General features: G+C 33.9%; 3 protein-coding genes across 3 annotated transcripts; 2 read left to right on the top strand and 1 right to left on the bottom strand.

Annotated features, from left to right (window-relative positions):
- Positions 1–6944: 6944 nt before the first annotated feature.
- Positions 6945–8370, top strand: LOC139811953 (uncharacterized). The gene is made up of 2 exons (XM_071776486.1): positions 6945–7055; positions 7216–8370. The coding sequence occupies exons 1-2, from the start codon at positions 6980–6982 to the stop codon at positions 7455–7457; spliced, it is 318 nt and encodes a 105-aa protein (XP_071632587.1). The 5' UTR covers positions 6945–6979; the 3' UTR covers positions 7458–8370.
- Positions 8371–14722: 6352 nt separating this feature from the next.
- Positions 14723–16669, top strand: LOC139812114 (uncharacterized). Its single transcript, XM_071776736.1, has 3 exons — positions 14723–14743; positions 16320–16396; positions 16528–16669. The coding sequence occupies exons 1-3, from the start codon at positions 14723–14725 to the stop codon at positions 16667–16669; spliced, it is 240 nt and encodes a 79-aa protein (XP_071632837.1).
- Positions 16670–17078: 409 nt separating this feature from the next.
- LOC139811781 (uncharacterized) lies at positions 17079–20660 on the bottom strand. The gene is made up of 4 exons (XM_071776165.1): positions 19109–20660; positions 18279–18337; positions 17666–17963; positions 17079–17354 (listed from the first exon to the last, which is right to left on the bottom strand). The coding sequence occupies exons 1-3, from the start codon at positions 19127–19129 to the stop codon at positions 17702–17704; spliced, it is 342 nt and encodes a 113-aa protein (XP_071632266.1). The 5' UTR covers positions 19130–20660; the 3' UTR covers positions 17079–17354; positions 17666–17701.
- Between the last annotated feature and the right edge of the window lie 2323 nt (positions 20661–22983).

Raw genomic sequence — 22983 nt, 5'->3', positions numbered from 1 at the left:
TTCAAATAGTATCAAGCTTATAGAATTTAATATTATTATTCTATTTATTTAAAACTATTCACAATTCGATTTAATTTATTTATCGATTTAAATTATATTTACATGTTTTTTAAATAAACATTCACTGATTATGAGTACGTGGAACAAATATAAAATACTTTTTTCTTATGTTCTAAAGATTTTTTTTATTAAAAACTATATTAGCTATATATACATACTAATGTTATATCTTGATTAAACAAAATATGCTTATTTTTTTCTTTTTATACAATATGCGCTTTTCAGTAATATAAAATAATGTCGAATATAAAAACTTTTGTTCTAGAAACCAATAAATCCGAAAGAATAGTTTTTATTAAACAAAACAAAATTTGAAGCAGTATGCTAATAATTCCAAATCCTCGCGCATATATATATATATATATATATATATATATATATATATATATATATATATATAGCCCTCGTTACTTTAAAATATTCTATATTTAACAAAAAGAATAACTGTGCTTAAAATTAAATAAATTTAAAATTAAAATAAAATGTAAATGCGTTCTTGTGCGGAATCTCCGCGAGGAACAATTACATCAGAGCAGAATCTAAATCAGTTTCAGCTCTAGATATTTTTGTGTTATCTGTGCTATAGGTACTTAACACACTGATTATACGTTACGCGTACGTTTATGCTAGTTCGCAGTGAGTATATTCGATTAAACATATTTAATGTCTTGAGACGAATTCAGGACCAAAACCAATAATGGTCGAATCGTCACGATGATTATTTGCCAATTATTGCCGGATGAAAATAAAAGCTTAATTGTTAAATATATTTAATCAAGTATCAAAGATTATATCAATTTAGAAAAGACCAAAACCCAAGGTCAAACGATTAATCCGACCAAAACCAATGGTCGAATTGTCACGACATTGCCAAATGTTGTTGATTAAAAATAGAGTTTTTCTTGTAAATATATTTACATCGATTAGAATCAGTATAATCAATGTAATTTCTTGATTAAACTCTATGAATATATACAATTAATTTCTCGCGCGTTACAATGCGATAAGCGATTATTAGTCATCATGTGTGCGTATTAATTTATACACCAAGTCATTTCATTATATTATAGATACTTTTTATAGGGGAATATATATATATGTTTTCCTATACAGTAAGACATTTAAAATTTCATGGATAATACATAGATTATTTAAGGAGCGTTATTGTCACATGATTTATATATGTCGCCGAAGGAAAATATATAACTTGTTACCTACAATAAAAACAGATTCATAATAAATAAATAAATGTAATAAAGATCAAAGAGGCATTTTTAGGTTTCGTTTTCTCATGCAGCATTGCAAACATTTCTTTCATTCGCTTGAAATACTAAGCAGAGACCCCAAAGAAATATACGTTGCCTACCTTATTTTTCAGCCTTCTTTTTATTTTGGAAATCGGGGAAAGTGTATAACCGACGGCAGTAGTAAATTCGATATCAATATCTATGTTTATCTATGTCTGCTTATCTATCGCGCGAAACTCATAAATCATATAATAGATCGATCATTGCAACGCGCTTATCGCCAATTGCCAATCGCAATGATGGAATTGTTGTATAAATAATGCGAGAAAAAGAGCAGTCGTCTTTGTTTAATACACCAGTTAATCTACAAATATAATTTTTTCTTTGCGTGGAGATAAGGTCAGATTAGTGTGATAAGAAGATCCGGGCAGTTGCGAAAGAAAATCTGCCTTAATTCCGGTTTTTTATTTCTAAAATTTTGTACAACGCCATGAAGCATCGGCTGCAAAATCCAATGAGACTCTGTACTATACATGTTCCCATTACCAAAAACCCAGCTGGCGGTAATCAATTATCGTAAATAACAATACATAATACATGTCGGCAAGATCGAGAAAGCTCAAAGGCGAATTTCTCTACAACAAGACTGAGCTGTGTGGGTCACGACGCTGTTCTTGTTCGCGAAACGCATCACGTATAGCGAGCATCATCTGGTGAGTACATACACACCGGGTACGTGGCGAGGGGTATGCCCACCAGTTTCGTGCGTCATCGCACGTTCGGTTTCTTTTCGAGTGTTCCTCCGTGAGTATCTCCGGTGGTACCCGCGTTCTTTATTTCATCCCCACTCGGCTCTTCCGGTATTCCCTCCCGTCTGGTATATATACAGGTAGGACCGCAGCCGCAAATATATGACAGTGTATACCAAGTCGTCGTGGTGAGCTGTGCGTGGGATAGGAGGAAGGAAAAGGTTCGGCGGCCGGCCGCGTTCCGGATACCAGAATGGAACTCCAACACGCTGTAAGAAATTAAAAAACGGACAAAAAGCCGTCGGCTTCACTGAGAAATTGATACTAGGGTTAGAGACTTTGCGTGCAGTCGATGCCTGAAAGTGGTTTTCGTTCAGTGGATTTTTTCCTATCCGTAATTTGCAGTCGCGCAAATGACAGTTTCGTGACTATACGCGGAAAAGAAGAAATTGTTGTAACGATTAGAAATTTTACTGGTTCAGCAAATACACAGCGATAATATATGGATAAGCAATTTTCTGTGTTACAGTAACTAAATTTAAAAATTGCATGAAATTAGTGATTGTAATTAACAAAATTTGGTATTATAACATAGCATATTTTCGTTAGTAAAAATATAATTTGTACTAAAATAAATCTAAAGTAAAAATTTAAAATTTCTAACAAAAAATATTTAATTGTAACGCATTTTTTTACTATTGTAGAGAAAATTTGATTATTTACCGATTTTTATAATTGAGAATTAATTGTTCTAGCAATTGTTTTCAATGTAATTTTTTTGTTGCACAATAAGAACTGTTTAGCTATAAATATTAAATTTGAGTAGCAAATTTTTATTTTGCTAAATCAAGCAATTTATTTTTTCTGTATTAATATAAATTTTTTATTCTATGTAAATATCGATGTTTGTATGCATTTATCAAAGGTTTGGCAAAATATAAAAATTACGCATAAAACCTTTCCAATTTTAGTAATACAAGGATATTCATAAAATAAAATTCTCGTAAATAATATTGTAAACAAAAAAATGAAATAAGTTTTTTAAGTTAAATTAGAAACTAAGTAATCCCCTTGCGTGTTTAGCATTTACATCTGTTAGATTCATACATTTAAAATTTTAAAATTGATGGATTATTAAAAAGACTTATTTAATTGCAGATAAAGGCCTTCATTCTTGCAAATATTCTATCAGTAGGCTTGGCAACCTTCGGACATGAGCAGTGAGTTCTAATAATATAAAAATATTAATTATCGCCAATCAAATTTTAGTCAATCAAATGTATAATGTTTCACAAATGTAAAATTTTATCTTTAAAACAAAAAATAGAAGATCTTTTTCTCTTTGCCATAGCAAAATTATTATTTATGAGGAATGGTATAAAAAATTTTAATATTCCAAATTTATACCATCCTATACCAGCCTACTTAGACGCTCATGCGTAATTAATTTACACGTTTGTGTGTAATTAATTTAGTCAGGATAATTAATTCGTATAGAAATGAGTGAAAGAAAATGAAAGATGAGGTTCTTCAAATCTGTAATTACCAACACTTTAAGAAGCGTGTTAATTAGGAGCGCGCCGTTCCTTGTTTTAAGCATACTTTTCATATTTCAGTGTGCATATAAGGATACATTTGCCAGAGGTACTGCAGCACCACGAAAAGAAAGTCATAAAGTATGAGGATCATGGCGGGGGAGGTCATGGAGGTGGAGGTGATGATCATCATATAGATGTCTCCGGTCCCGGGGATATAGATGGTGGTTTCGGAGGTGGCCATGGCGGAGGTTTCGGCGGTGGTTTCGGAGGAGGCTTCGGAGGAGGTCATGGAGGAGGTCACGGCGGCGGCGGTGGAGGTTACGGAGGTGGTGGTGGCTTCGGAGGAGGTTTCGGAGGTGGTCACGACGATATCGGCGGAGGTGAGAAAAAATATTTTAGTTTTATATTTTGTCATTTCTTTATAAAGGTCAGAATATTAACTTTCTTTATAAAGTGAATTTCTAATAGCAGGGATTTCAGAGTAGGACAATTTCAGAGAGAGAAAGACTGTGTATATGCAAAGGAAAATGGATATTATATTATTTATATTATTTATCGAGAAATTTTAGTACGTCTGATAAATGACTTATAATAAAATGTATTAAGAAAATGCACAGATGATATCTTTACTTTCTCGTATCTACGATTTTACAATGCAAAGTACTTAAATGTCTTTGAATTTATGCGGAATTCTATTATAGCAGAAGAAAAAGTTTCTCATTTGGAGTTTTATAGTTAGTTTTATGTACCGAATATGATAACTTATGAATAATAATAATAATAATAATAATAATAAGATGATAGTAAGTAATCGTTTGCAATATTTTAATAAAGCGTTAACAATAAAGATGAAGATAATTATGAGATTGTAGATTGCCTAAGAATTAGAAAGTTTATTCAATTAAGGATTTTTTATATTATTTCCTTGAAATTACTCATGAGATTTACTTAATATTTAGTCTCGTAGAAAAATCTGTATATTATATGCATTAATATGCTGTTGTTTTAACATAAATTTATGCAAGGTTAAGAGAAACGGGATAAATAAGAGCCAAGCGCTGTTGGTGGTGCACAGAGATGTATAGGTAACTCCTTTAATTTTTTATTGTCTAAATTAACGTACGTTTCGGTCCGTCAGTTTGGACCATCTTTAGCAACTACAAAGAAATACATATCTAGAGAATCGGTACATGCTAATCGTAGATATAATCAATAATTGTATACATACATAATTGTTTATAATGATAAACGCCTCTCGAGTCAAACGTCGATGCTAAGGAAAGTCGGCCTCTCCACACTACCATTAGCCATGGAGAGATTTATTTGAGCATTGATCTTAAGACTTAAATTAGAGCTATGATAAATCTCCAAGAAATAAAATAAGAAATAAAGAGATGTAGTAAGAGAGGCCCATCTATGCACCATCCTCAAATAAATCTTTCCATGGCTGGTACTGTGGAGAGGCCGACTTTCCTTAGCATCGACGTTTGACTCGGGAGGCGTTTATCATTATAAACCATTATGTATGTATACAATTATATTGATTATCTACGATTAACATGTACCGATTCTCTAGATATGTATTTCTTTGTAGTTGCTGAAGATGGTCCAAACTGACGGACCGAAACGTTAATTTAGACAATAAAAAATTAAAGGAGTTACATCTCTGTGCATCACCAACAGCGCTTGGCTCTTATTTAGCCCGTTTCTCTTAACCTTGGATTTCCACTGGAGCCTGTACATTGAGTTTTTATAATTTATTCAATTATATCGCACCAAATACAAAATATTTGTTCGAAAAATCCGCTGTAAAATAATTGATATAAAAATATAACAAACTTTGCAAACGTTTTAATAAGTTTCTGCTTTGTTGAGTTTTTGATGACAAGATATACATAACAGCAACATTGTCTAAAGCGCAATTGTGCAATCGCAATTATTACTATTTATTCTTGGTTTTGTTACAACGCGATACGGATTAAAATTGAACAAATTTTTAAGTATAAGCGGAATTGCATTTTTTAAATATATATATTCTTTCCTTCTTTTCCCGAGAGAAGAACATTTGAAAATACGATGCTCCTTATGCTAAAAGATTTGCATGCCATCTCTTTTCGGTTGAGAGAAAGTTTACTTTGCGCAATAATGTTAAAAAACAAAGATCTGTTAATTAACTGTGCTATTTATTCTTAGTTCAGTATGAACAAAAGATTCAATGTACGAAGAAGAGGTAATCACATTTTCAGATTATCTTTGCACTTGGAAAACAAGTACATGAATATTTGTGAGAAAATCCCACATTACTCGTTACTTTCATTTCACTCATTATTCTCCTTCCAGTATTGTCTTATAAACGTAACTAATTATAAATTATATGACTCTGAAGCATGAGCAGAGACTTACTTCGTATTTATCTTGTTTAAATAAAAAATGCCTTTTCTCTTTTTTCAGTTCTTCTTTTTCTGTCTTTCTTTCTCTTTTCTATATTTATTTGATGAGGAAATTTGTAATTAAATCAACAAAAGCCAAAAATAATAATTTATTTTAGGTGGAGATGTCATCATAGATCACGGCGGTGGAGGCGGTCACGGAGGAGGCTACGGTGGTGGCGGTGGTGGCGGTGGTTTTGGAGGTGGCCACGGAGGAGGTGGTTATGGTGGAGGCGGCGGGGGAGGTGATATCATCATTCATGACCATAAAGGACATGGCGGTGGTGGAGGTTTTGGAGGTGGTCACGGAAGTGGCGGTTACGGCGGAGGAGGTGGCGGAGGCGGCGGTATCATCATAGACCATGGACACGGCGGTGGTGGCGGTTTTGGAGGTGGTCACGGAGGCGGCGGAGGCGGTTTTGGAGGTGGACACGGAGGCGGCGGAGGCGGTTTTGGAGGTGGACACGGAGGTGGTGGTTATGGCGGAGGAGGTGGCGGAGGCAGTATTATTATACACGATGACCATGGTGGCGGTGGCGGTGGCGGCGGCGGTGGCGGCGGCGGTTACGGAGGTGGTCACGGAGGTGGTGGTTATGGCGGAGGAGGTGGCGGAGGCGGTATTATTATACACGATGACCATGGTGGCGGCGGCGGTGGCGGCGGCAGTTACGGGGGTGGCCACGGAGGTGGTTTCGGAGGTGGCCACGGTGGTGGATTTGGAGGAGGCGGCGGATATGGCGGCGGCGGCGGTTTTGGCGGAGGACACGGAGGTGGCGGCGGCGGTATAATTATTCATGATCATGGAGGACATGGCGGCGGTGGCGGAGGTGGTGGATACGGAGGTGGACACGGAGGTGGTTTCGGAGGTGGCCACGGCGGTGGATTTGGAGGAGGAGGTGGATATGGCGGCGGTGGTGGATTTGGAGGTGGTCACGGAGGCGGTGGATTTGGTGGACATGGCGACATCGGTGGCGATGATCATCATAGCTCCAGCAGTTATGGCAACAGTATATCATCTGATTTTGGTAGCAGGTAAATATTAAATTGCACTAAATCTTATGCTAATATTAATCAATTGAAAGAAGTGATAAATCTTATTGTTAAATAATGAAGGGAAAAAAATCTCGAATATTGTACATGATCTTATATAACGTTAACGGAGTATAACGTTTTATATCGATATTTCTTTCAGTGGCCACGGCGGAAGTAGTTACAGTTCTGGTACTTCTGGTGGTGGCTTTGATTCCTATTCAAGCGGCCACGGCGGCGGCGGCGGCGGTGGCGGTGGCGGTGGTTACGGTGGAGGCCACGGTGGTGGTTTCTCCGGTTATCACAAAAAGAAATGAAAGTGATCGCATTGTGACCAATATGCTGAGCATTGTAGACATTTATAACTGCAGAAATTATAATGCCACTTTGTGTGATACACGATAACATGCAAAAAAAGATTTAACATCTTTTTGTTTACTTTGTATAAACTTATAAGGCAATTTTTTGATTGCGGGCTTTTTAATTTCTATCAGTCATTTTTTACGGATAACGATGCCAACAGAGATACATTGAACGAGACTATTTTACTGACTTTACAACAGATTGTTACGCGACAAACAGACAAAATAACAATAAACGCAACTGACAAACATAACTGAAATTTCTATTTTTCTACGAAGTCATAACGAAGACAGTTACATCGACTCATCAGAAATAATTTTTTTAAATATCTGATCAAAATCAGTAAAAAAATTAATCTGCCGAAATAAATTATCTTTCTGTGGATTATTATAGCAAATAGACGCGGACTCGACTACTCGTACTTTACTACTACATTTGACGCTGTGAAAACTAGACTAGACTATTTTTTCAATTGTTTATAGAATAAATTAATGCAGTAAATTAATGATTCAAATACATGCTGACTTGACTCGACTAATTCTTTCGACAGATTTATGTTAAAACAAGAGAAATTATTACAGAAGTGAATATTATTTAAATATTCATTCGAACTTATTCACGACAAATCGCGATTTATATATACACATATGTATGTATGAAACGCATTTAAACATATATCTTATTATAATTCACATGGTTGAATCTGCTGGAGACAACTTCAGAAATAAGTAGAAAATGAAAATATTAACAATTTAAATTCAAGTGAGCGTTAAAAATTATAAGACACTGAAACTAGTTTGTGATAAAAGCTGTCAAGCGCATATCATAATAATTTGTGATTACGATTTTGTTATATATTTTTAATTTTTTTTATATATTCTTTTACCTCATTGTTAAACCCGACACGCACCTCAATTTAGATTTTCACGTGCCTTGTTCACCAGCACTTTAGAAATAATATACAATTTTTGCGATCAAAGCAATATTATACATTATATTTGTACATATAATATATCTTGTAAATAGAGCATTGTATTATGTGTTGTTTCAATAAAGTTTTTGTATGTTTTTAATATATAATACTATTTCTTCTTTATACTAATAAAATTAAGGAATTCCTTACAGTAATTATGTAATAAATATATATATAATTTCACATATTTATGAATTAATCCTAACAGCATTAATATCTTGTATATCTATAGAATATACTAAAGATGTCTTAACATAGGTACTGACAACATCCTTATAATATCTTATACTTTACGATATTCTCTGAACATTCTCAGAATATATATTTGCTGTTATATAGGGAAAAGAATAAGAAATGCTCAATTCTTTTTTTTTTAATTTTATATATAAAATGCTTGTGGAAATAATGCGAAAATGGCTATAATTATTGTTTATCACTTGTTATGCCGAGTATATTTTAATTATAAAATATTACTGCTTTTGAATTTTAAGTTTAAGTTTTTTATGAATTTCAATTCGTGCACTTCATAATTAATATATGAAACTATTTTTCTTTGAACTATATTAAATAAATCTTTTTAACCTAATTTCCTTTATATTTTTGTAAATTATATGCAGAGTTGAGAAGTAACTTGTTACTTGTAATGTCGTTACAGTTACCTTTACCTTTTTCCGGCAACAATCGTTACTTTTTTCTGTCTGTAATAGTAACACAGTAATGTCATTACATAGTTACAGTAATGGTAACAAATTTAACCGTTAATTTTATCATATACTTTAGTTAGCTCTATTTAATAGATCGCGCACTGATATAGTGCGTGTTAGGTATTCTTGATTGGATAGAAATATTTTCTTCTAGCAACTTTCCCTGCATTACACAGTTAAAGAATCAGTTGGTCCCAGTATATATCTATGTCGCAGCTTTTTTGCGAAAGATAGATCGTTTCTCAATCAGGCTGATTTTTAATTTCAAGTTTTTAGAAATAGGCTTAAAGTTAGATCAGTTTTTTATGCGGGGTGGGACTTTGCCGCAGCCCTCCCTCTGCCTACATGTGTACTTTCAAGTAAAAGAAAATTGATTAATTGACGAACTGTGCGCCAATAAATGTGCGCAAACGTGTACCGCCGTTTTGCAAACAGGTTAGCCTTGTTGCAAAAAGGCTAATTTTGTAAAAAGGCTGCGACACATATATTATGTAACATGAACTATAAATTTTTAGTGCTAACAGTAAATAAAAAAACGTTTCATAAAATTTGCGTTTTTCAATTTAGATTCCTATAAAGATAAATATTATATAAAGAATTATATAAATTATTAGATGTTTTTTTAATATAAAAAAGTCTGCTATAGGAGAGACTAGTTTAGAGTTTGAATATTGTTTATTAAACTTAATATTGATTATTAAATAATTTAATTTTGTAAAGTCAAATATTTTATTAAATATTACAAAATAACGAAGAAGTAACGAGTTACTTTTTGCAAAAAGTAATGGGAACGTATTACTTTATGAAGTAACGTTATTAACTTTGATTCTATCGTATATAAAACAATATTAAAATACACCAATAATAAGTCACTAAATCAGTCAACGATCTATCGATAATAACAAGCTCTATTTTATAATCTTTGCGTCCTCAATCAATCGAACGACGGCCCTTCTTATTCATAAGATTTATATAGTTTTCCTAATCTTTCCCCGTCTCTATCCCTCTTAATAAATAAAAAATTACTCACTTTTCGTCGCATTACTGCAACCGGTGTCTTTTCGCCCTCCTCGTTTTTCGTTCCGTTGCTGCTTCTTCTAGCACACGACAATCACTCGGACGGTTAATCATCATAACGCATCACGCACTAATTATCGGAAATGACGATTACGCGACACTTTCAGCAGCATTCCCGGCATTGATCGCACACACGCTATCACGTCATAGAAGGACGATACGGATAACAAGTAAAAGACGCGAACTGCGACATCGGTAATGTATCTCATATTTGCGTAACAAGCGAATCGAAGGAGTTTGAAAATGACGCGGCCAATTTCACGCGTCACTCGCCACGACGATAACGCAGTTCTCTTACCTGATGCCTGCTATCTACTTCGAATGCTAATTTGAAGCTTTACAGATAGAGTATATGTATATACAATATGTATATATATATACATATATATACATATATATGTATGTATATATATATATATATATATATATATATATATATACACACGCGTGCGTTTTAAGGCTACTGATATCTCGTATCGTGACATAACTGAATAAATATATTAGTTGAAATTAAAAATAAATACCCGCGGAATGTAATATCCGAAAATATGCTTTGGCAACTTGCTTGTCTCGATAAAATAAATCTCGCGAAATACGCACTTCAACGAATCACCAATATACGAATGTCGAATCTACACTACGCGATGAACAATTACTAATATATGAAGGTTAATTACGACTATACTCATCAGTACATAATTAAATGTATCGCGATGCGTATCGACGTACTCGTTCCGTACATTTCATTAATGAGCAAGGATTTGGAAAAACGGCAACTTCACCTCGATACGACCTGAGTCGAGTTAGGCCCAAAGCACATATGACAGTCGTAGTCGTGGACGTAAGTAACGCACAAACTTTGGCGTATCCTGATCTGTCAGGTCGGGGACTACGACCGTCGTATATCGCTACGCCATGTTATGTGCTTTGACCCTTCGTATAGCTATAACTAAGACACGATGAACTCCGAAAATGTACAAATAGAATATAATATTATATGCGTAATACATTACGAATATGTAAACCTCGCGCAAAATACATATTAATAAACAATTGATATGTAACGTGTTACGACTTTTCTTTATAAGGAAGAATTATATTTTCTTCCGATACTTGCCGCGACCACGTCTCGAAGGATAATGACGCGTCACGCGGAGCGACTTGTTCCGCTGTTCGCTCTCGCTCGAGTTTATCGTATAGCCGTATACGAATGACAAGGAGCCGCGTATGACACACTGTGTGGCACAAACATTGAACGTCACGCGTTGTTTGGTTCACGCGATGTCAATTCTTTACCACTAACAAAATATTAACTGTAAAACAAACTTATGCGCCGCTGCGCACGTTGCGAATTATAATTTCAATGAATACGCACAAAAGTTTATTATCGCACATTTTTTGCGGTTCGTCTCGCAGACTCATTAGAGTCGCTAACGATTCATTACCCATCATTGAGAATGATGGATGTGATTTACATTCATGAAATGTACGATTCCACTTTCACTTGCATTTTTCGTTTTATTATCGTTTTATAATTCCCGATATTTACATTAATGCACATGCCCATTACAGTAATACTATTATGGTCATTTATCATGGTAAACGACATGGAAAGCCTTGCAGGAAGTATCGAAGTTGATTGCTGGCACAAACATAAATTATGGCCTCTTGTGTGTATATTTCCGCTTAACATCTTATTGTTAGTATAACATAGTGTGAAAATACCAGGCAACATCATAATTACGTGACATTTCGTACGTGGTAGATTTATTGAACGTATATTTATGTAAACTAGGATTTAATATACGATAGAAAGGAACATATATGATGAGATGTTTGCATATTTATATAGTTTTGCGTCTTTATAATCTAAAAATCTCTTCTCTTAATCTTTTCCTTTTAAATTGCATTTTTAAAGAGAAATCAAGGAAGTTTTGGACAGATAAAATCAATTCAGTATGAAGAATAGGGCAAGGAAAGCCGTAACAGGATGTTTGTGTTTTATTATTTTTAATAGACAAATATTATTCCAACCATAGTAAACTGCGCGCCGACAAATCGGCAGACTTGAAACACAATTTTGGTTGAAGTAGTAAAATTCCCCCCCCCCCCAATTAAATCGTAACGATTTAATTTATGATGCTAAACATCTAAAAACTGTAAAGAAATTATAGCGAAAAATATTACCTCAGCCGGAATTCGAACCTGGAACTTCCCTTTATTCCGTGAAGGGTGTCGTACCAATTCGACCACTGAAGCATGTGATACTATTTATCACAATAACCTATTATTAAATAAAGAACACGCATTATTATGCCCACGTTAAATTCTTAACATCATATTAAATCGTAACGATTTAATTGGAGGGGGGGGGGAATTTTTTACTACTTTAACCAGAATTGTGTTTCAAATCTGACGACTTGTCGGCGCGTATGGTTGGGATAATATTTGTCTATTAAAAATAATAAAACACGAACATCTTGTTACGGCTTTCCTTGCCCTATTCTTCATACTGAATTTTAATCCGCGGAGCCATTTGAATATTAGATGAAATAAAAATTTCTGAATCTTTTATCGGAGATCAATTTTGTGAGTTAAAATAAACAGACAAATCAAATGCAGTCTCTATAAATATGCAACCTGCGGCATTTGCTGGTATTTCTGGTGACTGAACACGCGGCGTTCATGTATTTCTGGCATAAATGCATTGATCCCAAATGAAAATTTATGCGGCATTATATGCAACTTTGTATAAACTCGTTATATATATTTTACTTTTTGTATATTTTTAATATTTAATATTTAATATTTAATATCTATTCAAAATTAAATATTGAATATATCCCATTATTTTAATTATAATATAATTAATAAAATAAAATATTTATTAATATAATATAGTTAATAAAATAAAACATTTTTTTAAAATACTTTTTTCTATACAAACATAATTTTTTAAAAGTGTAAGCTAATAACATAAAAAGAATTTTATTTTAATTTTAAAATAAATTTTTCCATGTCATGTTCATAGTTATATTATTTAATTTGCTTGTAAGAAAAGAGGAATGCTCATATTGAGGGATTTGTACAAGTACATCGATGATCTTCACTTCTTAATGAGCGCCAATTTTACTTTTGTTAGTGCCTTTAAGTATCGACATCTGTTAACGGGTATTATAATAAAATCGCACAGTATTATAAAAGCACGCTGAATTATATTAATTTGATACTAAATTAGTTTAAAATGGAAAGTAAGCGGAAAGCGGAAAGTGAAAGAACCAATCTTATAACAAACGAGGCGCGATTTCACTCATGTGTACAATATGTACACACCGCGGAACACTGAAACGGATATGTATCTTGCATTCTTATTAATCCACAAAGGAAAAAGACATAATCACCAATTGGAAGAAGATTCTCTGTACTAATATAAGAATAATAAGAGATTACACAACAAAAACTACGAGAAAAGATTCTAAAGCAATATAAATTACGTTTATATATTTTTAAATTATCAAAAGTAGAGACGGGAAGAAATAATATTCTTTAATTTGTGTATATTAAATATTTACAAACAGTTTCAATAAATGGAAGAATGGAGTTATTTCTTAAGAAGTTGTTGCACTTATTGTTAGAAATATTGATTATGACACTGTAAGAGATTACGTAAGCTGCAAAAAAGCTTATAATGTATTGTGTCTTTGATTGATTGAGTATGTAAAGTTCTATGCATACAACGTTTTATGTAATTAGACTAGAGAATCGATCACTCAACCGTGATGACAGTTCGCGTAATAAGTGTAGTAAGCGAATATTTCGAATAAGAATAAGAAAACGAATAAAAGAATATACTTTGCAGTCGCTTTTTCGAAGAGACATGCAATTTGTGCAACTTAAATTGTTGCGGTAAATCGATTTCACTTGAAAGTAAAAAAGGAAGTTATCTCATCGGAACAATTTTCTTTATGAGCATATTATTCCTTTCATCTATATTTTAATTTTCTCTACTTCCTGATATTTTGTTGCCGTGATATTCGACGAGGAATAAAGGTAACTCATCTACTTTCATTATTTGGGAGAATAATGCGTTGATTTCCCTTTGAAGGAGAAATCTTGTCGGTAAGTTTCCGGGTTTACTTCTTTTTTTCAAGTGCATTTCGACACTTTCGAACTAGATATTTCGAAGTAACCACGCTCGAGGAAGACAATGCCGTCTACCCGCGAACCGAAGCGTGAACGTCGAAATTTGCGAACAGAAAGCTCGAGGAAAATTACGTTCACGACAATGCGCGTGCGAGACCGCACGTGAGAGTTCGTGTGAAACCACTCAAGTGCGAATGATTTCAAGTGAAGTAAAGTGTGGTGCACCCAGGAACTGTTTTCAGGAAAACAGGTCCACCGTTGTTGTTCAACATTCATACACGGTTCACTGACTATTTGGTCTCCATTTATAAGGCTGGCTGTAAAAGAGGCTTTTAGTCACCGCACGGCTGCAGTTTCAGAAGAGTCAAGCGCACATTTCGCGCATATACATATATACATATAGAGTGAACATGACCAAGCTCGGAATACACGTGGGTGTCGAATCTGGGTGTGAATTTGTTATGTGATGTCTGTTCGTCTCATCATTCGAGAAAATGAGACTTGCAGGCGTACGCTTTACAAAGCGACGATTCATCTTCACTTCTCCTTTCAGTGATCCTTAATGCGCAAATGCTAATGCACGATAATTAAAGTTACTTTGCTTTAAAAAAAAGCAGATAAAATCCACTTTAACCAATCTGCAATTTATAACAAGTTTTGTGTGTAACATTAAAATATTTAATTAGTTTTAAAAAATCTTATAAGTTTTAATTAGATGCAATTATAGGTAAGGAACTAAGTTTCGTGATTTTTAGTTCTGTATATATATATATATATATTGCAAAGTAATCATGAAAGAAAAAAAAAAGATTTTCTAAAAACGTATATAACACATAGAGTTGTATTTGAGAAAAATTATAGTTCAGTCATTATATTTGAGATAACGTTGGCACAAAATTTTATTTCACGAAATTTGCTCTAATGGAAAAGTAAGTTTTGGAGTTGGTTCCGCATTGCAGAACTGCGTCCAATTAATTCTTATTATTGAGAATTTTGTTCTATAGATATTTGTTACATTTAAAATTTCTTTTGTTTTAAAATGATCAAAGATTCGAGGCTCAAAAGATACACATTTTTCAAACAAAAATTGTGTCAAACCGTATTAAATGTATCAAATAAGAAGATACATTTCTTCCATAATTCTTATATGCAAAATAATAAGTCTTTATTTTAAATTCGCATAAAAAAATCATTATTATTTATGAAATTACGTACTCGTAAAGTACCTTTGTATGCCAAATTACTATTTCGTAATAAGAGTATAAATTCTATAGGCTCCCTGATTTTTATCTCCGCATTGTTTTCTAACAATAGACTTATTATATTAATTAATCTAAAACCAATGTTTTCTTTAAAACAATATTTATTTTATAAGTTGATAAGAAAAAGAAAGAGAGAAAAAACTTGCAATTAAAAAATAATACAGCAGTAATGAGATACTCTCTACATAGAAAAATACAAGGAACACATTTTTTCAATAATTTTAATTGATTCCTAATTAGCTTAATTACTCAATATTTGTAAAAGAAGATAACGTGATGAAAAGAACAGGAAAAAAGAAAACTTTGCAAAAAAACGTTGCATCTGTGCCTGAATTTACCCCCCCTTACTGTCGACAAAAACGTAGTTCTACGTCAAAAATTGATACATTAATTTCCATGCATATATCTATGTATATAGACATTATTTCAAAGATTGCCAATAAAATTTCTTCTTATTATTAGACTTTTACTTAATAATTGCAATTTTACGATACGTCTACTTCGATCATTATCACTTCCATTTTATTCCCTGGTTTCCCGATAAAATCACAGTAAATATGATTAACAAATACTTTCTCCAATCGTGCAAAAGATAAGATCTGTGATTTATTTCCGATCTGATCAAGAATTAAACTATAAGTTGTATATACGTTAGTTTCTGACGCTTAGAAAAACTAGCGGGTAATTTTTAAATTCTTCCAAACAAAACTTGTATGGCATCTTACGCAACATTTTTCTGTTTTAGGCTCTACTTTTGCTGGTTGTCACAATGTGTGCTTTAGTATCGGCGATACCGTATCCTGACGGGCATCACCATAAACAGTAATTTTCTCCTTTTTAAATTATTGCTCTTATATTCTTTTTAGATGAAGGAAAGACGATAGCGATTTTTTTTCAGTATACATTTGTGACACAGCAAGAATATTCGCAGAAACTTGAACTTGCTTTTTTAGCACGCACTTCATCATCCACGTGCCGCATCATATTCACAAGCATCATCATACACATGTAAAGAAGATTTACATACCGGTTAAAGTTAAATCACACGATGATCACCATCACGATGAGCATCATCACGAAGAAGATGGCTGGTAAATTATTTTGTTTCACGACTTCCTCGTGATTAAATAACTTGTCACGGCAGAGTTATTTAATCATAATCAATTGATGATATCTGACGGCGACTTGTTTGTTATTGTTTCACACTGTTAATTATGCAAAATAAACCATATTTATAGATTAATGACTACTTCTTAATCCAATAATTTTCTCGTGGCTTCTGCGAATTTGGATAAGTGATTATCATTTATTTTAATATGTCTTTAAAAAAATAAAATATAGTTTTTTATTAAATCATATACATGTTCATAACTTAATAAAAAATGATAATAATTAGCAATTAATTTCTATCTATAAGATTCTTAAAATGTGGAATTTTTAAAAGCAGTTATTTAACAAAAACAAAGGAAATGAATAAATGTACGTTCAAAATATCTTCCTTTTTATCAAACGTTTATTATATATAAAAATAATGATGAGAGAATGTAACGTGATGTAAAGTATGTACAAGTATCTTCGTTCTGAATACACACGCATGCATACGGAGTATTTTTCTTATGCTAAATCCTTAAATGCTGCTCTCGGTGGCGCGAGTGATTTTTGTACTTGATTGGTATCGTCCACTTTTGTATTCCACGAGGAAACTTCTTATCAATGGATCCGTAATGAGGAATGCATTTTATTAGCTTTTACTTACTCGAGCTCCACCTTGTACGATAACCTGGAAAACCAGTTCGCAAGTCGAGTACACGATAAATCAATTTGCAAGTTAGAGTAATTATACAAAGAAAAATAAAATATTAAAAAATAAAAATTTCTGCTGTTATAGTTTCAATCAGAAAAAAGATTTATCCTACTTGAAGTATATAAAATTTCTCTTTCTCTTTTTCGAGAATATATTAAGAAATATTTAAGAAACTTAAGATCATGAAAATTTTAATGTATATTTAAAAATATGTCTTTTTCGATTCAATATATAATTTTAATATATTAATCAGATTTCTATTCAAGTTACAAATAAACAGTACAAACCTAACATAATTAAAACTGAAGATAAAGTATTCCGTTTTAAAACCAGCCATGGCTTAACTTCTCCTCATGTATGGGTATGTGTACAGGGACGTGAACCTTCTGTATGACTGGGACAGGTACGGCCACTTTTTCGACATGGTGTACAGGTACCGGGACCGCTACCTTCTCGACATGATGCACCGGATACGGAACAGGAACGGGGACCTTCTCGACGTGATGTACCGGCACGTGTATCTTCTTCGTGTGATGATGATGGATCGTGTGCACCTTATAGGGCACGTGGATAATATGATGTTCACTGAAGTCATACAATCGTTTTCAATGTCATACAGTATTTAATTCTGCCTTACCCATTATTTTAATTATTTATTGTTATATAATAAACAATTGTTATATAATAAATAATTAAAATAATAATTATGCTATATAATAACCATAATACTGTACTATATAAAACTATAAAACTATAAAACTATACTGTATAATAACTATATAATTACATTATAAATAATTAAAATAATGAGCAATTTTAGAAAAAAATGTAACTGTAAATGTTATTGAAGCTTCTAGTTCGATCAGACAAAATTTAAGTAACTGTCGAAGCGCTACTTACTGATGATGACCCGGCAGCGGCGATGCCAAAGCCACGGCCATTATTCCGAACACGAGCAACTGCAACACGAGAGGTGTGTGATCGCGGTTTGTTTGTAATATCGAAAGTGCATCGCGTACCAGAGAGGTCATTTAAATGCACAGCGTTTTTTTTAATCGTTTCACCACTTCTGCATGCCGTCTCTTTCCTGGATGGCGGCGATACAAAAGCACCAGCTGCTAAGCAGCGATGATTATCGTTTATTTAGATATTCAAAGTATCCAGTCAATAAAGTCAATCTTTTTTCTTTCTATTTCTTTCGAGGATTTTAATATTAAGAGAAGTTCGCCGTTTTTTGGTACTTGAGCATGATTCCTGATACACCACTATTTTAATGCATTGAAGAATGATTAATAAGTAAAAAAATGCTCTCGATGATTATTTTATTTTATTAAATATTGGCGGAAAAAATTACAGCTCCGCAAAAACAGTCAATGAATTCTATCGCCGTTAAGTGTTTTTATATAGTAAAATAAAAAACAGCATTAAAAAAAGTTACTTATATCTGTCCTAGTTAAAGTTTCACTTGAATTTGAAAATTATGACTTAATTATACCAGATCATGAGATTTGGATATCGAGAAATCTCTCAAGCAAGACTTTTATTCTCAAAAATAATTTTGCAATCACAAAATTTGTGCACATTTTGCAAAATTGACGGAAAATAGTAAAATACACACTTAAATACGACTTAGTTAAAATCACTGACGATCACAAAAATCAATGACGAACATCGGAAGCCGAAATTACGTGCGATGAAAATAATACGTTCTATTATAGTAAATCACTCACAGCGATGGTGTGGGAGCGCATCTTCGACTCTGTCTGTCTTAATCGATCGATCGTTACTCCGTGAAAATTCGCGGCGGACGACGGCTGTGCGTGCTCTGCGCTGTTTGCGAACTGTGTTGCCGATACGATTCTGTGTTTTGATCGTCGGGGATGTCCGCTTATAAAGGACGGACACGGCGATGGCCAAAACCACCCGGTGAAATTGCACGGGGTGGGAGAGCAAAGTTGCTCGGGATCCTAGGGGGTTACGTAAAAGCAAGGAAACGCGAAGCCCCGCGTTACGTTCGCGTTTCGGAGCTGCGTAACTTTCCGATGTGCGTATGGCGCGCGGCGTGCGTTGAAGCCGCGCCTCTCCGATCGAGTAGCGCGCGAGAACGCACGGTCGGGCGTGTGCATGCGTGCGCGGTCGGATTTCGCGCGATAACAAGCAGTAAGCACATTCGTACGTAATTCGGGCAATTTCCTTTTTCCTATCGTTCGTGAATCGTCGAGGCTTCTTGGCGATATGAAGAGGGAAGAGCGCCTTGTCGAAACTATAATTTTCGTGGAAAAGTGTGAACGCGACGATTGTGTGACTCATTGCTTTATAATAACATTGTCATTATTCCGCTCAATATATTGCAAAATGATCTTTTGTTGAATATTTTAGTGCGAAAATCTTATATCTTTTATTGCAACGAGATAGAGAATTACGAATTGCTTGCTGAGTGAAAATGTTATTTTAATGAGATACATTGTAAAACATTTTGCATTATACAGTATTATTATTATTTCATTATTTAATCACTTTCCTTTACTGCACACATCGCAATTTCGTATTTGAATTAATTATTATGATATGATAAAGATACGCACGTGTGTATATGTGGAAGAAATGCTTCCGCGAGAGTGAAGAAAGAAGTGAGAGTGCGCACAGAAACCCAAAAACATAAATTTTATCGTTAGCTTAAGTAAGTTAATGAATTATGCGGGAGTTACGTTGTAAAAATGTCAGGAAATCTGTGTTACGTCACGTGAAGCGAAACAAATTGGTCTCCAGAATACTTCCATTGGGTGGTTTTTTTCTTTTTTTTCTTAAATTAACGCACAATAAATGGAAGTTCGTTGCACCAGAGATACTTTTACCGCTGATTCTATAGAAATATTTTCATTCGTATACGCACGAAACACCCTCGACTTTGCACCAATAAATTGTACTGATTTCACTCGCGGCGTTGCGTCGTCGCCGGAACAGCTTCTGGTTTCGGAGAGAAACTTAAGTAAAATCCCCGTAAAAGGTCAAAGTTCTGCGGAATATAAATTTATTATTCAAGTGTGACATGATGTTGCCGATATCGCGCCGGACGTATACATAATCGTCCTAGTCACGAATGATATAATGAGCGACTTAACTCAAATATGCGCGCGGAATTTTGAAGGAAGTTAGCTCGCGCCCGTAATTGGTCGTCACTAATCGTAAATACCAACCCGATTATTAGATTAGCGAAAGTTCACAAACGAACACAAACACGACGATAAATATCGTTGTTGATCTAACGCGTATACATGAATGGTACCCTGCAATAATTTCCTTCCTCAACTTATGTATTTATATATTTTATGTATTATATATATATATATATATATATATATATATATATATATATATTTATATATTTATGTATTTATATATTTTTTGCTGCGTGCATAGTCCTTTACTTCAATAAATACGTTAATTAACGCGTAAAGTATGGCCTAATATGCAGACTTCAATTGGGATTGGGTAAAAGGTATAATTACGAAATTGTGGATTATAATACCTATCTCGAATGACAGTAAGCGTGGTTTGCTTTGCAGTTTTGGACTTCTTTTCAGACGCATGGTTGCATGTATCTTATATCGGGATATCGTATGTATGTATCAATTGCATATAAGATTATCGGCAAGAATGCCGGTACACTTTTGCATTCAGATCGATTACGAGACTCTCCAAACAAACGATTCAGTGTTAAGACCAAGGTAACGATCGAGACCGTGTTGTACATATTACATATGTTTCACTGCAAATTATGTCCTCTTTTCCTCTTTTTTTTCGATCGCGTATCGGGGGACCCACCGGTGTAACAGGAAGTGGTGCAAGCTGCATACTTAAAATATCCATCATACAGGGAGAAAGCGTTTCGTAACCCTCTTACACAAACCTTCGCGTATCCCGATACGGAGCAGGTAACCGCGCGATCAAAAAGAAGAAAGAGCGGAAAAAAAGAAATGTAAATAAAAAAGCAATCATTCGTACCGATAAACTCACCAATACATGCATATCCGGTATCCCGGATTGCGTAAGGGCTAACGCGTTTACGCCGAGCGATTTTTACCTCGCTTTGTGCGCGCGTTAATATGAGTTCTTTATGCGTCTTGACCGGCACTTCGAAGAACGTGACACAGTACACATTATTTAATAAAAACTTTTTATGATGTAATACTTGGAATATCTCGAGAATAAATGCTACAATTTTACGTGCGAAATAATTACTTGACCAAATTTTAATTTCTTACGAAAATTTTTCTTTCAAAACGCTTTAACAAATTAACATTTTATTATATTTTATAATAGCGTCCCATATTTATCGTACAATATTTTAACAGTGTATTTTGAAGACTCTACCAAGACAGCACTTTAAGTCCAAAATTGAGATTTAAGATATCTTTAAAACGCCTTATGCCCCGATGGACATGCGTGCTGTGTCTGGGTAATTGGAGTCGAAAATTCTAATACAAAAATATCATAACATTAGTTCTCGAATTGTAAGTCAAGTATTAATTCACATTACAGCAAACCGCTGATATCAATAAATTATTAATAGCAATTACTTAATTAATTCTGTTACGAAAAAACTTAAAACTTTTTTAAATAAAAATTCTTAATCAAGAATAATCGTGATCATCTAAGATCGTAAAATTAACTTGTAAAGATTGTAAAGCAAATGAAAGCGGACAAATACTATGAATAAACATCTTATTGCATTGAAGTGCGAACACGGCGTCGTTTATCGCAACTGAAATGTGAAACGCGCGCGCAGCAGTGTTTATGTGAAATAAAACATCCAATATAAGTTTATTCTGCAGTTAAATACTTCCTAGAGAGATAACAAATTGATTATGAATAACGCAAGCAATGCTCGATGTTTACGGCACAACATAGGGGAGATCGGGGCGAAGTCGCCACCGAGGCGGAGTCGTCATTGCAATTATCTCGAAATCTGTATGTTGTGTGAACTCGCCATTAAATATTAGGGGTATTCAAATAAGTTAAAGTTTAACGGTTTGACAGGTTATGTCGGGTTAAAGTCGAGTAAAAAGTTAATTAATTAACTTTGGGCGCGCTACTCTTTAAGGTTATGCAAAATACATAAGTGACTCATTAACTTATCACATTAATCTTTGGGTTAAAAGTTTAAAAATTAACTTTTTACCCGATTTTAACCCGACATAACCTGTCAAACCGTTGAACTCTAACTTATTTGAATACCCCTATTGTAAACGCGGCTTAAGTGCCCACGTGACCAACGGAGTTTAGGGCCGATATCAGAGTCTCCGAAACGTGATCCTCCGATAAAACTCACTATTCGTCTCTTTCTAGGGGGATAGTTAGAAAGAGACGCAGAGTGAGTTTAATCGGAGGATCACGTTAATCGGAGACTGTGATATTGGTCCTTAGTGAGGTTATCTGCCATGTTGTGATTCTTATCGAGGCAAACGTTTTTTCGGAGGTCGTAAAATTTTTTACGCGTCAAAAATTTGTAATATTTTAAATATTATTGTGTCTCCAAATCTCAAATTAAGTGATTCTAAAGAGTAATGCATGCTGAACACAAATTCAGTGAAGTTTTTTTTAT

Source organism: Temnothorax longispinosus, chromosome 4 (assembly GCF_030848805.1).
Source record: "Temnothorax longispinosus isolate EJ_2023e chromosome 4, Tlon_JGU_v1, whole genome shotgun sequence".
NCBI classification, from domain to species: Eukaryota; Metazoa; Arthropoda; class Insecta; order Hymenoptera; family Formicidae; genus Temnothorax; species Temnothorax longispinosus.
The sequence above is the reverse complement of the archived record's forward strand: the minus strand, read 5'-3'. Positions and strand labels throughout refer to the sequence as shown.

Coding starts and splice junctions, on each gene's coding strand:
- LOC139811953 (XM_071776486.1), top strand. CDS start 6,980: ATGGCGACATCGGTGGCGATGATCATCATAGCTCCAGCAGTTATGGCA. Junction 7,056..7,215: donor TCATCTGATTTTGGTAGCAG/GTAAATATTAAA, acceptor TATTTCTTTCAG/TGGCCACGGCGGAAGTAGTT.
- LOC139812114 (XM_071776736.1), top strand. CDS start 14,723: ATGACCAAGCTCGGAATACAC. Junction 14,744..16,319: donor TGACCAAGCTCGGAATACAC/GTGGGTGTCGAA, acceptor TTTCTGTTTTAG/GCTCTACTTTTGCTGGTTGT. Junction 16,397..16,527: donor GACGGGCATCACCATAAACA/GTAATTTTCTCC, acceptor TTGCTTTTTTAG/CACGCACTTCATCATCCACG.
- LOC139811781 (XM_071776165.1), bottom strand. CDS start 19,129: ATGCGCTCCCACACCATCGCT. Junction 18,338..19,108: donor TGCGCTCCCACACCATCGCT/GTGAGTGATTTA, acceptor CTCGTGTTGCAG/TTGCTCGTGTTCGGAATAAT. Junction 17,964..18,278: donor CCGCTGCCGGGTCATCATCA/GTAAGTAGCGCT, acceptor GTATGACTTCAG/TGAACATCATATTATCCACG.